General features: G+C 34.3%; 2 protein-coding genes across 2 annotated transcripts; both read right to left on the bottom strand.

The window, feature by feature from the left end:
• Positions 1-773: 773 nt before the first annotated feature.
• Positions 774-8,086, bottom strand: LOC144448998 (3-oxoacyl-[acyl-carrier-protein] reductase FabG-like). Its single transcript, XM_078139392.1, has 9 exons — positions 8,014-8,086; positions 6,542-6,681; positions 5,802-5,894; positions 5,015-5,153; positions 3,790-3,830; positions 3,166-3,235; positions 2,414-2,450; positions 1,822-1,888; positions 774-1,389 (listed from the first exon to the last, which is right to left on the bottom strand). The coding sequence occupies exons 1-9, from the start codon at positions 8,048-8,050 to the stop codon at positions 1,231-1,233; spliced, it is 783 nt and encodes a 260-aa protein (XP_077995518.1). The 5' UTR covers positions 8,051-8,086; the 3' UTR covers positions 774-1,230.
• Positions 8,087-10,488: 2,402 nt separating this feature from the next.
• On the bottom strand, positions 10,489-18,000 carry LOC144449290 (beta,beta-carotene 15,15'-dioxygenase-like). The gene is made up of 11 exons (XM_078139806.1): positions 17,838-18,000; positions 16,254-16,395; positions 15,801-15,894; positions 15,308-15,422; positions 14,498-14,687; positions 14,110-14,318; positions 12,960-13,111; positions 12,342-12,443; positions 11,528-11,725; positions 11,060-11,207; positions 10,489-10,688 (listed from the first exon to the last, which is right to left on the bottom strand). Exons 1-11 carry the CDS (start codon positions 17,998-18,000, stop codon positions 10,489-10,491), a joined length of 1,713 nt encoding a protein of 570 aa, XP_077995932.1.
• Between the last annotated feature and the right edge of the window lie 2,475 nt (positions 18,001-20,475).

Below are 20,475 nucleotides of genomic sequence, written 5' to 3'. Positions count from 1 at the left end.
AGAAGTGTACCAATTTTGATTGGTCAAACCATTGCAAATAAATATACGTATGAAAAAGATTTCATTTGTTTAAGACTTTTATTACTGAGAAACATACTATCTTAATCTTAAAAATAGTGCCAATGGAGTTGTAGCACAACTGTACAGTTTTTAATTTTTTTATCCACATACTGACCCATGCTAGGTATAGTTGTTCATTTGCTGAATGATTATCCAGTTGCCTATCCATGTTTATTCATTTATCTATTAATCCCCTTGTTGTTATTTTTGTAATGGGTGCGATCGTTTGGCTGTTGGTATGGGCGTGGTCTTGTTGCTAGGCATATTTACATACATTTTTGAATGTTTGTTTACTTGTCTAAGAATCCCTGTTGTTATCTTTGTGAAATACACCATCGTTTGGCTGTTGCTAGGAGTGTGATCATGGTTGCGAAGGATATTTGCGTACATTTTTTGAATGTTTACTCCAAAAAATCGTAAAATTGTTGTATTCATTAGTCCTAAGTAAATACCCCTTTGTTATCCACATTACTATTCTAATCATTTGTATGCATACTGGGATGGGTGAGGATATTGAAATGCAGAAGTTTGTCTTAACCACATCTATACAGACCATTTCTTAAGCACACAGCTCTGCTCCTGCAGTGCTCATGAGAAATTAATAAAAGCTATTTTCAAAAAAGACCCGGGTGAGAGCTTGTGATTCCATTCTTTAATATGATAGTTAACAAAAGGTATGTAATTATAGCATACAGATGATGATGTCCTGTTTTCTTAAAAATCAAGATGAACATTTAGATATGTTAATTCATCAAACCAGAGATGTTGGAGATACATTTATAATCAAACATCGGATGGTAAGGTTTTGGCTTCCTATGACTTTTTCATTGTTTGTGCACCTCATTAAGGTATGGCGGTGATGATCCATTACAGAGTAAGTCAAATCAATTGATATGAGTGGAGCTCAAAGGCACAGTAATATTCCATTCAAGGATGGTCATGATAAAAATAATGGCATTATTATGTATTTATGAATAATTATGAAATACCTTCACCAGTGCCTGCTCCCATGATACCTTTTTTGGGAGCATGAAGACACCAGTAATGGTATTTTTAATATTCATTAATACCAAGCAAACAACCATTTAAGACTTTTATTACAATTTTTAATCTTAAAAACTTTTATATGTCCGACATGTTGCAGACATAATGAATTTGTCGCAGAATGAATTATCTTGGACACACAGCATGTCTGCCTCCATCTACAGAGAGTTGTGTAGCAGTGATGAAAGATGAATCATCAGATGCAAGGAATGCTATCGCCTTGGCAACCTCATCTACTTCTCCAGATCTACCAAGTGGGTGGACTTCTTTCATTCGTTCCATAAACTGGGGAGACAGCAAGATTAAAATATGATCAGATATAGGTACACTGTTGTACGCATACAAATTATTACCACAGCAATCTGGATAATAAAGCGGCATTTACTTTGTATTTTGATGAATAAAACCAATTTTACGATTTTTTACTTCTTGAAAAAAACAATGTGAAACAACATAGATTAATTGTGTGTTTGTGGAACTCAATAAATAAAACAGATAAACTATTAAAGAAATGTATAGTGTGTCCTTATAAGGAAGCAATTTGTAAGCAAAGTGAAAAAAGACAAGTAACCACTACATCATGTCCCGGCTGTGCATGCATCTACCACTTTGCCATATACTGATACATGATGCAAACAGTTTGATTATTTGTGATTAAAACGTGATCACTTGTTTTAGATTTGGGCTCTTCTGTAAATTAAAACTCTTGTATCATACCTTGTCAATATCCTCATTACTCATTTCAGTTCTCCTATGGATGTTGGTTGACTTTATCATTCCAGGGCTTGAAATGGAAAAGAATAGGAAGTATTGAATACATTGACAAATCTTAGACATTTAGGAATCAAACAAATACACGCTGTACGTAATTACATAACATGTGGACAACTGTATTATTTCAAGAACAGGATAAAATTTACAAGAAAGAACAGGATACAATTTGCTGGAAGTATTTGCAAAGTCAAAGTAAAACTTAATCACGTCATAGATGGAATTCAGGGCAAATTTATGCATAACATTGGTTCAATGGTTTTGTAATAGAAGTACCAAAATGTGGCAGTCATAAGGATAATGAAGATGATGATGATGATGATGATGATGATGATGATGATGATGATGATACTGATGAACAAACTGACAATGACAATAATGACAATTTTGATGATGATGATGATGATGATGATGAGGAGGAGGACAATAATGACAATTTTGATGATGATGTGATGATGATGTACCTTATAGTGCTGGTGGTAGTGAGTTTAATGAATTGAATGCATAGTATATTTCAAGATTAAAGTTTGATACCTACTTCACAGAATTAACCCTGACTTGTTTTGATGCCAATTCTGCAAAAAAATGAAAGGACTATACTTAATTGTCTATTTACAACTCATATCTTGTAGCATACTAATCAAATCAGATTTATTCTGTCGTATATACTAAAGGGGAACAAAATATGAGGCTGATTTTGTCCTAGGTCCTTGATATCAAGTAAGTCATGAAAAGTCACTTTAAACCACTCTACATTGTGCAACGTCTTTTAAAAATAAGAAATATAACATAATTCAAATCTGTCAGGAAGACACCGAGAGTACAGTGAGTTAAGGAATTCTGGGTATGCAACAATGGAGGTGTCTAATGTCATGTTCAAGGGAGGATTAAGACCCCATGTGACCCTCTACCGTAGATACAACAGATACAGGCACTAAGTTCTTGGAGACGTGAGCTATGTAATTATCACGTCCATACACAGAATTCCCTACCCTGGTGTATGGTATTTGGTTCATGGCTGGGTAAGTTAGATTATTTAATTTCGCTCATTTTAGAAAGTGACACATGATGCAGATTGTAGTTGACTTACTAGACTTACTCAACATGAACAAGCAGTTAGGATGAAATGAGCCTCGACCTCGTCTTTGTTACCTATTACGAATGGACTGACTTTGTCTATGCAGAGCTGCATCTAGACAGCAAACATTGTTGTTTCTGTAACTTTACTTAATTTTGATGAGTACAATACTGCTTGTTTTCAATAGTTTCCTTTAAAACGGTTTAACTTACCTAGTGCTATGCAGTTTGTAAACTGGTCAATTGCTGCTTTAGACATACAGTACACCAATGTTTGAGCAAACTAATGAGATAGAAAACTATATGAGTCAAACATATACTTCAACTACTGTGGAACCCTTGATATGTTACTGGTTTTGAAGTCAATGAACAGAACCACAACTTAACATGGGGGGGGGGGGGGGTCACAACTTAGGAAAGGTACAAATTACATATTAACAATCACACAATGAAAATGAAAAATACAAACATACAAAAGTGTGTATAGAGTACAGTCATATATAGCTTTGGGTCTTGATTTTAAACCTAAAAATGAAATGCTTCAACTTCACACAATTCTTGAACCATGCGTGCAAAGTGCACCCTCCCAAACAAACATCACATGAGCTACATTGTTTTCCCAAGCCCTGGCCTTTCTCACCACTTATCGAGATGACTGAGAAGTAAATGTGTCATTAGTTATAGTTGCCCTTCTTGTGGTCTTTGTAACATTGGTATTCTTTAGTTAGCTATGTGAAACATTAATGGCTAAAGAGATACAGATGTTAAATATTGCTCACATTAATAGAATATTATTGATATGACTGAATAACAAGATAACATTCTGTATTCACTTACTGCTCTCAAGCCATTTAAACTGGATACATTCACAATTGCACCTATGGGGGGAAAAACAATAAAGAAATACTGTAAGGCTGGAAACTTTTGCTAGACTATTTTTGCTTATTTCACTGGAAAACAAAAACACGGAAATAAGTAGTGACTAAAATGCCTTCTTGTACATGAACACAATGTACCAGTTTTAAAATAAAATCAGTCTTTGAAAACTATCTCAAAACTGTAAAATCCACAAATTTTCTAGTAGCAAAAATATCTAGGTTTACAGTAACTGATTCAAGCAAAGTAACTATGAAAAAAATGTTTGTTTGACAGTGCTATAAAGAGAGTTGGTCAACGACAAATGAATGATCCCATGTAATCCTTATGTAGACAACACAAATGCAATGTACAAGAAGGCATTTTAGTCACTACTTATTTTTGTGTTTTTGTTTTCCATTGAAATAAGGTCAAATCTAGAAAATAAAACATTAATATTCAGTTTTTAACATAATTTACCTGATACCTGATGCCTACAAACTTATCTGATGAATCCTGGGACTCAAAACTGGGCAATTCTTTTTGTCAGCAAATGTCAATGCAGTGATTTTGAGATGCCGCTGCATCAGTGTCAATTTATTGAGACACATGCTACAGCTCAGAGCCTGGTGAACAGTTGTGATATTGTATCAAATTATAGGCACTGTCTGTCATTAGCCTTTTCATATTTACAAGAATATTGAAAATATTTGAATCATTTTGATTTGCATCAACTGAAGCCACTTAAAATAGGTTATACTTTACACTAGTTGACTTGATTGTTTCCATGAACACAAAATTATATCCCATAATTTGAAATATATGAGAATTTCGCAAATTTTGAGTCTGGCAAAGACCTATAATTCTGCAGTATTGTAAATTACAGAAAAGAAATTTATAACATTGACCAATGCCCTAGAAAATCCTTTCAAGTCCTTTAATTTTTTTTAAAAGGTGTATGAACCTTGCTTACAGCAGACCACACGACCCATCATTTTAAACATGTTACAGTGAGAAATACAAAGATAGACACTAGGATCTCGTAGTTTATACATATATCACAATGAATACCTGCAGAAACTCATGATCAATTCATATTTACTATTACTTTCAGTTGGTTTAATGTGCCCATACATTTTCATTTAGTTCTGACATGTAAATCATACTTTGAGAGCAGCCTTTTTTATCTTCGTAAATATATACTTACCTTTAGATTTGATAAGATGTGGTACAGCTAACATTGTAATGTGAAACACAGATCTCACATTGATATTCATAATGGTATCATACTCTTCCAAGGAAGTTGCTTCTATACCACCTAAACCAACAATGCCAGCATTATTTACCTATTTAACCACACAAACATATGAGAATAACTGCTAGGGTAATTTTGTAATACTGACAGGGAGGGGTTAGGTATATTTGTCATGTACTCTTATTTTCTCCATTACCTCCCTCACACATATACACATTTTTCAAGTGCTCGCCACCCAGACTTAGTCTGTAAGGTACGCCGTGACGGGGCACCCTCACACATCGGCCAACCCCTACCATGAGGTAGAGGAGGCCGGTGGAGGGCGAAACGTCATGATGTATCTTACAGTTTACACCCAGACTGTGATAATAGTAATAGGATTCATATTTCATTTTCATTCTGAAGTCTGAAAATATTTTTACATTCATTGTTAAAGTATACCAATTAATCCAAATCAAATTTCAAGTTCAGCCATCACTTGTGCAATACCCACAGTGTTGAAGCAGGAGGAAACTGAAGTATTCATGGAATCTGGAAAAACTTGCATTGTGGGTAGGGTCAAACTGAGCATAACCCTAGTCAGATCAGTTAACTGCTTGGCCACTGACAACCCCTGTTGATTATCTTGTTTCTTTGTTAATTTTTTTAGTATTGTTGATATTTTTGATCGATCAATTGATTAACTGACTGATTGATTGATTGTTAGTTAATAATCAATGCCATGAATGGATTATCTTACCAATACATCCAGCTGACCAAACTTCTCAATAGTTCGTTCTACAGCAGCCTTGCAGTCATCTTCATTTGTAAGATCTCCTTGTATGAGAAGGATCTACATAAAGAAGTACAAAATGGGGAGGCTAGATCTTCAAAAGATTTTCTTATAACAAGTATGTCACACTTAAACCGGCACTACCTGCAACATACACATTTTTTTTCATTGAATAACTTAAGATATATTCACACAAGACTAGTCAATGACTTATAACAGACACTGAATCTGTTAATTAGTAGTCAATGTTATCTACAGGTGTAATTGTAGTGGCAAGTTTATATCTAGAGTGAAAGCCTGGTTTTGAATCTGTCACTATGTTAAAACAAGTACGTATACTACACTAATTGTATCACAATCTATTCACTGAAAATTAATTGTTAAAATACCAATAATTATACAATGTACACAGTACTCAGTAAGCGCAAACTTATCCATAAGTAGTACAGTAACAGGTTGAATTGTGATTGCCATTGAGGGCGCTGATTTTTTGGTGTGGACCCAAAATCAATTTGTTTGATAATTTTATATCATGTATACAGCTACATAAAATATGTTTACCAACAAATGATGCAATAATGTTTTTAAATGTAAGATATTATGAGTAAATTATTGTAACTAACAAATCATTTTAAACTAAAAAGCTTTAAATCTGCATATCAAGTCTAAATTAAAACCAAGGAGTGTACAATATGATTATTGAATACCTTGTTTTTAAGTAGTCCATTTGCTTCACAGTCACTGCCAACTTTTTCTAAGTTTTCTTTATTTCGTCCACATAGAGCAAGGCAACTTCCTAAAGATGCAAAATGTGTGGCAGTTCCTGCACCAATGCCAGCACTTGCTCCTGTAGAGAAATGTTTGAAGTATTAACCGGTCTTGTATTATTTATTGGCCAGTCATTATATCTAGTACATACAGATTTCATCAATAGTCACTGTCAAAAAGCAACTTCCGTGTGGGTTTTTAATTTCAACACACCTCAAGCCATTAAACATAATTAAAATGATATTTTATAAGATCACCTGAAAGGAATATTATATCATTAAATAATGCCAATGATAAGACATAACCCTCTGATGAAGTGAGTGTCAGTGTCAGTGTGGTGTAATATGTTCCATGCAGTGACAGTATAACTTCAATGTTCAGTGATTGACAGAGCAGCATGCAATAAACATCACTAGCATGCTGCCTGGTAGCAAATACCCTGAGTAACCCAACACTGGCACTCAAGTATCATAGACAAAGCCAGTATGTAGTGAGGAAAAAATAGCTCTTTTATTGACACTTTACTGTGCCAATGCATTTAGTAAGTTGAAAATATATCTATTTCTCAATGTGACATTTTTTAATAGAAATATTTGTATTTATGACAAAAAAAAGGTCCATTAAAAGTAAAATAGTTTTTGTATGATGAGAACTTAAAATGGCTCCCCCACCCCCACCCACGGACACATGAAATGGTTATAAGCATTACAGAGCTGTACAGTACCAAATATTAGTTTAAATACAACAGTTAACGTTCAATATCTACTTAATCTTAACACTAAATAAACAAAAATTATACAAATAGATAAATCAAAGGATCCCATTCCAACAAAGTACACCTCCTCCCCAGTAACATAGAAATAGCTAATAATAAAGTAATAATAGAGAATATCCATAACCCCCCCCCCCCCCATGTTGCATCTACCCACAGGGGCGTGTAATATTTCATAGATTGTTGTTTTCCAGGTCTACAGACTAAATATAACAACCTTTTGATTATATATTCCTACCTGTACAGGGGAAGAGTATCAATGAGTAATGTATCAATCTCTATATGTAGTAATAGTATAGAGATTGATACATTTGTAGCAGCAAGATTCGTATGATATTTTCCTAAGAAAACGGAAATCTAAGCAATAATACATAGCCCCTGTGATTAAACCATAGATCTTGAGAACAACACGAGTGTTGATTTTATTTTATGCTTCATCATAAGAACCAAGCTGTAGTCCGCCTCCTTGCTTGGGACATCATGACATGAGTTCCGTATTCCGTCGACCGTCCCCTGCCGTCTTGTCTCCGTCTGCAAGCAGGACTAGTCTACACCGTGATGATCCCGGTATTGATCCCCCTTCTACTCCCATGTCTACACCCAGTCCACACATTGTTTGCGATACTAGAAGTTACTTGCCTGTTATTAGCGTGACCTTATTTGCCAATGAAGCCATAGTCGATGATCTGGGATATTGCTGAGGAAACTGTATATGTAGTGCGAGGGTAGGGGTGTCCCTGACCTCACCTGACAAATAATCACGTGACATATGGGGTCACAGTCGGTCTTTCACCGTCAATAATCAAATACTTCACGTATCTTTAAATATATATTAATGATAATACCATTTGTTGTTTTTTGTATCTTCTTTGTTCCCACATATCGTCTATGATATATTCATGTTTACTGTTCATGACGGTAAATTTTGATGTAGTAACAGAAGCCATCATTTTACCTTTCATAGGTGGAAGTATTATGAGCCTATATTTTTATTCGCCAAACAAAATATTTCCATTGCCAGAGGTAGTTAGATTTCGTCTCATTGGGTCTATGCATCCCCCAACTGTAACCATGGTAACGTGTAGTTTCACAATCTCATATAAATACTGTAAACAGTACAAAGTAATATTGAAAAATCGAAATTAAAATAGCCAAATTTAACTTAATATTCCCAATTTTATATGTAAACCCTCTCATATGTAAGGTAAGAAATTAGGTTTTTATTAATTAATTCAAACAATGTTTTTTTGTTTTTTTTATCAATATAATGATAAATAACGAATGGTGAAATGTTTTTGCTAGTTATGCTAAGAAAGAGGGGACAGGGTTTGTGATAAGCACTGGGTAAAACAACTATAGACTCACATTTGGCACAAAAATAGCAGTCTGATTTTGGCTACAGTCGGTCTACAAAATGCACATACAAAACACCGTAATACGCAACTCGAGGTAACTATCTATGTTTTTAAAATGCTGAAGGGGGTTTAGTTTTTTAGAGGTGTGGGAGAATTATTGTGATATGTCTCGAGTAATACCCACAAATTTGACCCATTTTTTTTTGCTAATACATAGACTAAGACAAGAACTTTAGATATGCTGAAAAAAACAGTGAGGGTGAAAACCTTTCTGCAAGTTATCAAGTACAACATCAAAGAGTCTGAAGCTAAGTCAGAGGATTACAAATCGTAGACGCAGAGCTGTGTAAAATTGATATTATGCCAGGACTGTTGTTGATGCATGCTTTGCATTACGATTGTTTTCTGGCATTGTTAGAATAGTTGATCGCATACTAGATAATTTCTCAGTGTTTTTATACATACAAATGTATACGTCACCAGGTCGTTTACATGTTATACTATCACAATACCAGGTTTGAGTTCAGTCAATTGTACGTGATGGTTTATATAAGTATTCTTCAATATTAAAGTAGACACTGTGAGTAACTTTTAGAAATGCAGTAAAAATTACATAAAAAACATTTGAACTGCTGCAGTGCTCGTGTCCCTTTAATCATCATTAAGGGCAGAGTTTCCATTCAATTTGATGAGATTAACAGGAGACATGACATGGAGTTTTATGACTCTTAGTCAGCTGACTTCTATATACTTGTATCTGCCTAATACCAACTTCAGACTTATTCACGCTGTTATCTCCCGTAAGTGTATCATACATGTATGTAAATATTTAAGGTTCAACTCATATTTATTACGTACATACACACGTACATACGTATGTACATACATACATATGTATGTACGTGCATACATATACATACATGCATACATACCATACATATACATACATACATACATACATACATACATACATACATACATACATACATACATACATACATACATACATACATACATGCATGCATGCATGCATACATACATACATACATACATACATACATACATACATACATACATACATACATACATACATACACACACAGACATGCATGCATGCATGCATGCATACATACATACATACATACATACATACATACATACATACATACATACATACATACATACATACATACATACATGTGTAGGCATGTAGACATACACATTTACTTACATAAATGCATACAGTACACAGACACACTGAGTTTAATACTCTTGTTATTTTTATGTAGCAATTATTTTACATTTTTCTTGGGTTTTGTTGTTGTTGTTACAATGTTAGTATTAAAATCCCATTTTGGGTCCACGGAATATAAAAAGACCCAGTTTTACTAAAAATTAAACTCTTCTTCATTATTTATGTGATGCAAAAGCCAGTTGTATATGTTTGAACAAAAAATATGGTATCTATATATACCCATGCTGTTCTAATGTCACGACATGTCTATAATGTCATCCAGGTTTTGCAGTGCTCAAAACAACAAATGATTAGAGTCATGTTTTATTTACTCTATTTTCTCTTTGATTACTATTGTGCAGCTATTATTTTATTCCACTCCTTCATTCGGCCAGAAAATATTTAGTGACATAAAGTTGTGTGTTTATAAGTTAAAAACAAGTAGTGATAATGTCCATATATCACAGGAGGGTCTATGGTCCAGATAAAGCTGCCGGTACAAAAGTACTTTGTGGAATAGTTTTCTTACAACCGTACAAAGATTGATAAGAAGGCGAATGAGACACAAATTATGAAATTTGCAGCTGTCTGAAGAGAAGCATCCGTCAATGGTGGTTCAAACTCCTTGGGTATAAATTTACTGTGTAGTCCAAATGGCATGCCTTCTGTGGACATAGCTCTACCCAGCTCTTTAAATGTCTTCCCATCTAAAACAACAACCATTCCTGCGAATAGTAAAGTATTTTTTAAATTAAAATTGTAGTCTAGACACCAGTATGGTACTTTGGAAACATTGATGTCATCCGTGGTGATCTGTCGATATTTTGTGATGAAGGAATTTATCAGTATAGCGCCCTCATACAGCTTTGATGTACCAGCCGTCAGAAGTGGCAGCCAGCGATAGTAAGATTCTGTTTTTCAACGTGATTCTCTTGTAAATATGATAACATTTAGATTCAGCTTTGGTGCCTATCCAAGAATAATATTGATCTAGTTTATACTCAAAATTAAAAGAATACTGAGAAACATCAGGAATTACAGCTAATGAAGAAGTGTTTGAATGGTGAAAAATGGGTGATTTTATCAAATATCATACCTTTGCCAGCATTGGCATCCAATACATTGGCAATGATAACACCATCATCCTCATCAACTGCATCAGGAGAAGGTACAAAGATTGGTTCACCAGGTATCAATCCATCATACGGTCCCCAGTAGACAGCTGTTTTGCTTTTCACATCCAACTACAATGACACATAGATATGTTTCAGAAACTTGTAGGTACACACTAATATAACATACAATAGAGTATTTAATATATAATCCATTGAAATCAATGTTAGTTTTATGTCATAATGTTCCTTGTATGATTATTACCCACAATTCTCTCTGAGTGATATGCTTGGAGGTTCCTTATTTTATAATTTTAATATTAACACAATATGTTTCTCAAGATTTTAAGCATGACATTAGATTTATTAATATGTAAGCTACACAAACAAATCAACATAAGCCACACAAAAGAAAAATTGTTTTCACACTAATGTAGACAATCATGACATACCTTGATCAGACAATTTGGTATAGGATCAAACCCAACCATGTAGGAGTATTGGTACGGTTTACCATTGTAAAGGTCATAGTTCACAGTGGAAAATTCCAATAGATCTTCATCACGTGATGGAAACAGATCAATTCTTTCTTCTAACGTCCAATCAGACATATCTACTTTGAATCTCTCCACTCGAGTTTTTATGCCACGCTGTAAACATGCAATCATAATCACTTCAGCACAAGACACACCAGAATGAAATCTAGAAACTAGATTTTCTTTTTTAAAAATTACTTTTTTAAAACAACTTGCGAAGATAAGGATTGTTTCTATGAGTCTAAATAAATTTGAGGTGTGACAAAATGTTAAAGAAAATTAAAAAAAATCTAGGAAATATTGGCAGGAGAACTAGTGCATAGAATGCCATTGGTATTGATGTATTCTTACGTGATGGTCTGCAGATGGAAACATGGCCTATTAAAATGCCCATATGGATGAGGATTGGGTTTTTATTTTGCATTTTTAATTTATAAAACAATTTTATCATTGCTTCCTACAGCGAGAAATCAATGTGAAACAACATAGACCAAGTCTGTTTTGGTAACTTAGTACATTGCAAAAAACTAAAATTGTGTAAAAAAATTGTTATTGTACATGTAGGTAGAATATACATGTAAAATTGCAATTAAATTGTTTCACAAATATTTCTTTTTCCACCACTTCAAAGCCAGTCATGTGTGATTGAGACACAATTTCAAAAACTCGCCTAAAGAGAGTAGATGGCGATTTAAAAAACAAAATAATAAATATTGATCGTTTTACTCACAGGTCCTGCTAAGAGTTCATCCATGTAAAAATGCCAGTAGACATCACTTTGGTACGTCAACATATCCAAGTACATATACCCATCTTCTTCATATGAATTCATCTGTAATGAAATGATTATCGTTGTTGGTTTTTGAAGGCCTCTCTTTGATCTTGACGGTGTGAAGTAGGTAATGCTTACATATCTGCATGTGTCTGCATACATGGTGGGTGAGATTGTATGTGTGCACATATACATTGTATGATCTATATGTTTATCTTCTATATGGGAATGTCTTTTGTGTTTAGTTTACAACCAAAAGGACCCAGTCAGAATATTTACAGTTTTTTTTTCTCTTTCATTGGTTTTATACATTATTTTATTTCTGAAAGAAAAAATCTCAATTGCAATCCTTCACTATGTCAAAACTTACAAAGTGCTGTGTATTTTCTTTATTTATCTATTTATTTATAATTAATTGACTACTTGATTGACTGATTCATCAATTGATTGACTGGCTGGTTGAATGGTTGATTGATTGATTGATCGATTGATTGCAAAAATAGATAACTTGATAAAATAACACTGATTTTAGTGTCAGTGTGTCATCAGTGTTTGTGGTTGTGTCATAAGTCTAACCTGATGTGTAATAAAGAGACCATCTGGTGTTGAGAACTCGCCAACAACTTTATTGGTAGATCTGTTGATGATTACAAAACGTGTGGGAGTCGTCTCAGAGAATTCGTGGTTGTCTCTGAAAAATGGTCCACGGGGTGCTGAAGGTTCGGGTCCTGTCAAGTAAGTGGGAAATCATGTCAATCAGGGAAAGGGTTATGTTGTATTTTGTGTGTTAATTATGACAATGACAGAATCAACTATTGGGACACAGTCACAAACTAAAACTAGTATTGCAACATGTTGATTTCATTAACTATCAACAGACAACAATGTTACTCACAGTGGGGCGCTGTTTCTGATAAAAAAAATTTCACAGATGGTGGCACATTCAAAAGTCGATTTTCCGGTTCCAAGATGCATTGCGTGAGAGCACATCACTTATTTTGTTATACATAGTCTTGTTTTGTCTTTATTATGTTTGAAATAACATTTTCACCAGGAAATGATGGCAAGGCAGGTTGACCTCTTTGAGTATGAGTGATTTTATAGAACAAAGACTAAACACCATTAATGACAAGAAAGGGGTTTTACGGGTGAACACAGGGTACAGTCAGGTGAAAACCACCCCCTGAGTAGCGTGTGCACAATACATGGTATTGTATGGAGAGAGGTGCAGTGCATCTTTGAACCAGCAACATGCAGGTCTATTCTATTAGTGTTAAAACCATCTGGATAACAAGGTGATTCTATGCATATGACTAAGCCACCATCATCTACTTCAAGTTCAAGTTGTACTAGCATAATTGACAATGTTTAGATGTAGTTCTAGATTTATATATTGTACTAATTAAGTGTAAACTGATTTTTATAGATTATGTCAGATGTTTTCCTAAAGCATCTGTTTCTGTATCTGTTTGAATACTGGAGACGGTCTCATAATTGAGCAAAAATCCTCCAGGGGGATGTGTGCACTTTGTTAGTTTTAATCATGCGGATCACATCATAATCATAATCTAATCATAATAGTTAATTAATTAATTAATTAATTCATTTAATAATTGATGAATCCAAGTTACATGATCAAAACTGAACAATATTGATACAGAGACATGATATGAAAATAATTTACTAAGCCTTTTGTCAATGCTAACAACAAAACATTCAAACTTACTGAAAATTGCGCAAACATCAGAAAGATACGTGCTCACTGGAAGGATGAAATGATTTTGTGTCATGCAAAAGGAGTGCATATAGCCCCCTCTATCATCAGTCTCTGGATAGGGTGATCCTGATGAACATTCGTCAAGATCCAGAGGTCCTGCTTCTTGGAATGAAGCTATTGGAATACGTTCGTCATCTTCAATTTTGTAGATCATTCTCCTGAATTTGATAATGAAATGCAAAGCTTAAAAGTTGATTTGTGTGAGAGAAAGAGATAGTAAGATTTTGTTTATGTCTTTGGGATGCATTTTAAGGTATGGGTAAATGTGCCCACATTTCAAAGATATTAATATTTCATAATGAAAGATTATTGAAATCATACTTTGAAATTGACTCACGTTCCGTTCATACTGTTGGAGTTGCTAAGATCATACATAACTGCAGAACCGTAGACAGTCACACCATCTTCGTCGTAATGTTCATGAGCTGGGTTGTTTAAACTTGTCATGTAAGGAGGCAGGCCAAAGTGTTCATCTTTGAATGGATAGGTTCCTTTTGTCTCCAAAGTGTCCAAATCAAACCAGACACCTTCAAAGAGAAATGTTTTATAATAAGTAACATGCAGTTTATTAGTCTATTACAATGGGCTATGTCCATAATACGTCATTTCTTAGACATGCAATTTGCCATTTCTTGCAAACCTGTTACAAAAGTGACATATCATTTAGGACATATGCCAAATTTGACTGAATGGTGGCCAAATTTGTAGTTAAAATCAATATTTACAGCACAACTCAGATATTGTAATACATATGGATTCCATTCAAGTGTCTACCCCATATTATCAATGGCAAGCTTTCTTTTAAGACATTGACCTTTGATCTTGACCTAAGCACCTATAGTACAGTACACACACACGCCCACAAAATCTAAGTACACACACACTATAATCTCTAGCTATCTCTCTCACCCTGCCACAAACCTATCCACCTACAAAATTACCCCCTACCTGACCACCAACAAACCTATACCCACCATGACCACGTAACCAGCCTGCCTACTCATTCAGCGACCAACCTGCCCAGCCACTGAGCACCCTCTAACCCAACCACTTACTGACCTGCTCATTCTCTCACTCTGCTCTTACTCACTCACTCACTTATGTACTTGCAATGTTCACTCCTTTGTGTACTCATTCATTCACTCACCAGCTGTGCCCTCTGACATAGCTTCCACATTGTCACCAATTCTCCAGAAGGCAACGTTAGGATTGTCATCTGGATAGTCCCTAAAATTCTGCCACTTGTTGAATTGGTCTTGATCCTATTGATAGTGTTGTTAACAAGATAAATGAAATATAAAACATCTACATATAGATATATATTTGTATCTTTATTAATCTTACTAATGTAATGTTTAACAATTCTGTAAACTGAAAATAAGATTTATTCTTTTCGTAATGAGTGGACACCTTTCACATAAGGGCTGGATACCTTTCTTAAATGTAATCATGAACTCCTTCATACTCATTGATGGAACATTCATTCATATCCCGTGATGTAGTAAGTCGACATGTTGAAGTGCTACATGTTGTAGATTCAGGCAAATGGAATGAAGTTTTACTAATCCGTATCTAAACCCAACTAAAGATACTTTTTCCTAGTGTCTCTTGTACAAATTATCCTGTCTTTTTGTACTTACTATCGGACTAAATGTTGTACCCCAGGCTACCTTTGACCGGTCCATATCTCTGCTATAGTAGTCAAACACTTTGAAAGGTTTTGTGACATAGTACCTGAAATGAGATCATATCATAAATAGTATGGTTGAATCTAAGGAAACTTTTTACTGCAATATCAGGATGATAAATCACATACTTTAAACTTTAGATTGTATTGCTCCTTAATTTACAGAATAATTTTGTCATACAATACACCAGTTGGGTTCTATGTCTTCTATGAAGGCTTGTTGAGACAATACCATGATGATAATCAAATTGTACTTAAACTTAATTTCTTCAATTGTGACAATTACTTGTATATTTTTGCAGTAGTGTGCCCTCTTGACTTCTAACACAGATGTTTTGATATCTTTGCAACGTAAAATCAATATCTGTGTTTACTTAGTATTGTCATAATGAAATGGTCCACCTACTTTATTGAATACTGTACTGTTCCAAAATTGAATTTAAATGAAGCCACTGCACCAATGCCATCGAATGTATGAGTAATTTTAGCACCCTCAGCGGGATTACTTAAGTTACCAAAACTACCACCTGTTTGGTGGATGAAGTAACCTATAGAAAAACACATAACATGAGAAACAGTCAGTGTCTAGCATTTGACAGTCTTTGCAAAAGCCCAAATTCGCTACTCAAAATGACCGACCATCAAAAGAATGCATGCTCATCATATTTAATAAAATAAGCAAAAACTGATTTTAATAGTGCACAATTAGGTAGAAAGGTACTTGGTGATAAATTTCCTGAAAATTGATTCAATTCTCTCCGAACTTTTCCTTAAGAAAGGTTATTTCTGGTCCTTTGAACTAATAAAGAAATTAAGGGGTTCAATGTTATTTTTTCAAGGAAACTGTCAATCTTTATTTTCCCCATAGACTTATGCAGTATTTGGCGGCCATATTGGATTCTGAAATGATTAAGTTTTGTTATCATTTTGATCACTATTTCAAAAATTTGTACAATGACCAGATATTTTTTATCTATTTTATGATGACCAGAGTTTTTTTAAACAGCGAATAGAGTTTTCTTAAACAAAGTAACAGCAAAAGTTTCTCAACTGTTCATTTCCGAGGTGCATTCAGAAAAATTTAAGTGTTGAAAAATATTGTGATGGATCATGGATACTTATTAAATGATAAGACCAGTATTAAAATGGAATCAATTGATCCTTGAAGGCAGGAGATGAAAAAGGATAGAACAAATATACCGGTAGTGAAAAGTTTGATGGACAGACAGATTGACAAAGCCAAAAGAGAATTGATTCTTGTCAGGACATTTTGTCTAAAGTGGTGTGACGACACAATTTAAAATTTCTAAAAGTTTTTTTTTATTTTTAATTCTGAACAAACCTGTCACTCAGTCTACTATTTATGGTAGTTTCTGTTCTTTTTATTTAGTACTTTAGAGCAAGTGTGTATGTGGGGCAGATGTCATTTGTTTGTTCATGATTGGCTCTACAGTTGTCTTCACTGAAGTTACTAAGGGAGGGTTATTTTTGTGTTTCCCCTCTGGTTTGCAGAGTGCATGGGCTGGACTAACATGAAAAAAAAAAACGAGGCAAGGGTATTAAGTGATGCACATGCTGACCAGAAACAATTCTTTTTTTTGACCCTATAGATAAATAGATAAAATAAATACATGCATGTGGAGTGGTTGACAGTATTATAGTTATATTTGTTGGTTTTACCTCCTGATATGAATATATGGCCTTGACCCCCTTATGAGCATGATATTAAAAGTGTAAGACCCTCTAATGTAGTACGGTAAAGTGTTAGGTTCTGGGGTAATATAAAGTGTAAGGATAAAACAAATTATACAATTAACAAATAGGCTAACATGCATGGCAAACATGTTAGTGGTGTTTGCTGGGACATTGGAACAGTTTGATATATACTGTTAGACATACCTGATGATAACACTTGTTAATGATATTGATGATAACACGTGATATTCAATGACACATTGTAACAGTCAACATGTACTACTGTTACACATACCTGATAACCATTCTGGAATGATTCCTTGGATTTCTATCTCTCCATATTCATGTTCTTTCTCTATGTGGCCAAAATATGTCTCTTCAATGTTATCTGGAACCTCCCAGCATGTTACCATGGTAACAAGGCCGAGGGCGAAGACAACCATCTGGAGACTATGCATGTTATTGAATTCAAAGTCTTCAAGGTGGTGAAATGGTAAGCTTTACTAATGATCCAGTCTTGAATGTTGATTTTCACCACTGGAATGTGGCACAGGAGATCTGAGGGAAATACAAATTTTAATATTTGATTTTTAAACTAATGTATAAAATATCAAAAACAACTCCCTGGATAGCCATCTCTTTATTGCTTGCTCCAATTATGGGCTTCTAGCTCACTGTAATTTGTAAGTAAAAAATACATTGTAAACCCATTACAATACTTAATTAACTGTTTCAGAATATAAACTCTGTTTCCTGTAACAGTGAAAGGAGGGACTCTCCAATTCTAACACTGCACAGTGTATCAAATAAGAGATAAGCTTCGGACCATCGGGAATTTGAAGCCATAAGGAGGAGACTAGATTTACCAACTCAGAGGTGAAGTGTGGTTAATTATAAGGAATGTAAGAGAACCACCACTATACCATAGAACCACACCATTCTGTTTACATTGATAATAGTACTTGCTATGAACATACATTTTGTATAGTCATGGTCAGTATTTTTTTAGATAAAAAAGGATACTTAGGTTTCTCCATGGTTGCAGTAAGGTTTGACCATCAAGCTACCAGTAATAAGAACTATTACATTAATAAACAAATCTATGATCTGACCATCAACACTAAGATAACTATAACAGAAATAATTAAAAAGTAAGAAAAGAAAAATAGAAAAACACTCTACCTTTTTTTAGTAGACTAGAACCTTGTGTGTGTGTCCAAAGGTGGTGTTGCCCCTCACTAACTCAAACCTGCAGTGATGATCGTTGCCAACACAAGTATGAGCTCATGCCATATCTCAACTTATTATATAGGGTGCAATGACTCACAAGAGATGACACACATTTAGGATCCACCCAAGTTGATTGTTAGTGTAACTGACCAGTCAGCAAGCATCTGTACGTTACCACAGTGATATTTGGTAGTACAGTGATGGAACTTTGACATTTTGCTCTGGTAGTGATGTTTTTTTATTAAGGACATGTTCAACTTTGTTACATAGACTAAGAACTTTAGATATCCTGTAAAAGAGTGAGGGTTTTGAAAAATTTTTCTGCAAGTTATCAAGTACAACATCAATGAGTCTTGAAGCTAGTCAATTAGGATTACAAATTGTAGACACAGAGCTGAGTAAATTTTTTTATTATGCCAGGACTGTTGTCGATGCATGGTTGACGTTACGATTGTTTTCTGGCATTGTTAGAATAGTTGATAGCATAGCAATCTGATTAAAATCTGATGTAGATGTCAGCTAATCGTTCATTGCTATTTTACCTTCGTTATTTTGCCTGAATCACAGATCTATACTTGTCTGTGCCTAAATTGACCTTCTTGGTTCATGTTTACATTTTTTAGCCTGATCGCCTCCTCTACGAGAGGAGAGGAGGCGATCAGGCTAAAAAATGTAAACATGTGCCAAGAAGGTCAATTCAGGCAAAATAACGAAGGTAAAATAGCAATGAACGATTAGCCGACATCTACATCGGATTTTAATCAGATTGATCGCATAGTAAACATTTCCTCAGCATTTTGTATACATCATCAGCTTTTTTTAATGTCATATTATCTTAATACCAGGTTTGAGTTCAGTCAATTTAAAGTGATGGCACTGTGAGTACATTTTAGAAATACAGTTAAATTACATAAAAAAAAATTTGAACTGCAGCTCGTGACCCTTTCATCATTAAGGGCAGAGTTTACATTCAATTTGATGAGATTAAAAGGAGAATATGACATGGGGTTTTATGACTCTTAGTCAGCTGACTTCTATATACTTTTATCTGCCTAACCTAGTTGAGACTTATTCATGCTGTTATCTCCCTTAATGTATCATACGTGTACGTAAATACTAAAGGTTCAACTCATATTTATTTACATAATTACATACATACATAAATACATAATACATAATACATACATACATACATACATACATACACACACACACACACACACACACACATACATACATACATACATACATACAATACATACATACACACACACACATACATACATACATACATACATACATACAATACATACATACATACATACATACATACATAGATACATACATACATACCTACCTACCTACCTACCTACCTACCTACCTACCTACCTACATACATACATACATACATACATACATACATACATACGTACATACGTACGTACATACATACATACGTACGTACGTACGTACGTATATACATACATACATACATACATACATACATACATACATATATTCATTCATTCATTAAAAGGGCACAGTTTTTATTATGACAATAGGGTTTGGTTTCATACCTCTTAGTCACCTGGCCTCTTATACATACTTTTATCTGTCTAACCTAGTTAAAACTAAACTCTGACTGTTATCTCCCTAACCTAGTTTATATAGGACTCATCTGAGTTCATTTGGTCATGGGAGGA

The sequence above is a fragment of the Glandiceps talaboti genome, chromosome 18 (genome assembly GCF_964340395.1).
Source record: "Glandiceps talaboti chromosome 18, keGlaTala1.1, whole genome shotgun sequence".
Classification (NCBI taxonomy): domain Eukaryota; kingdom Metazoa; phylum Hemichordata; class Enteropneusta; family Spengelidae; genus Glandiceps; species Glandiceps talaboti.
The sequence above is the reverse complement of the archived record's forward strand: the minus strand, read 5'-3'. Positions and strand labels throughout refer to the sequence as shown.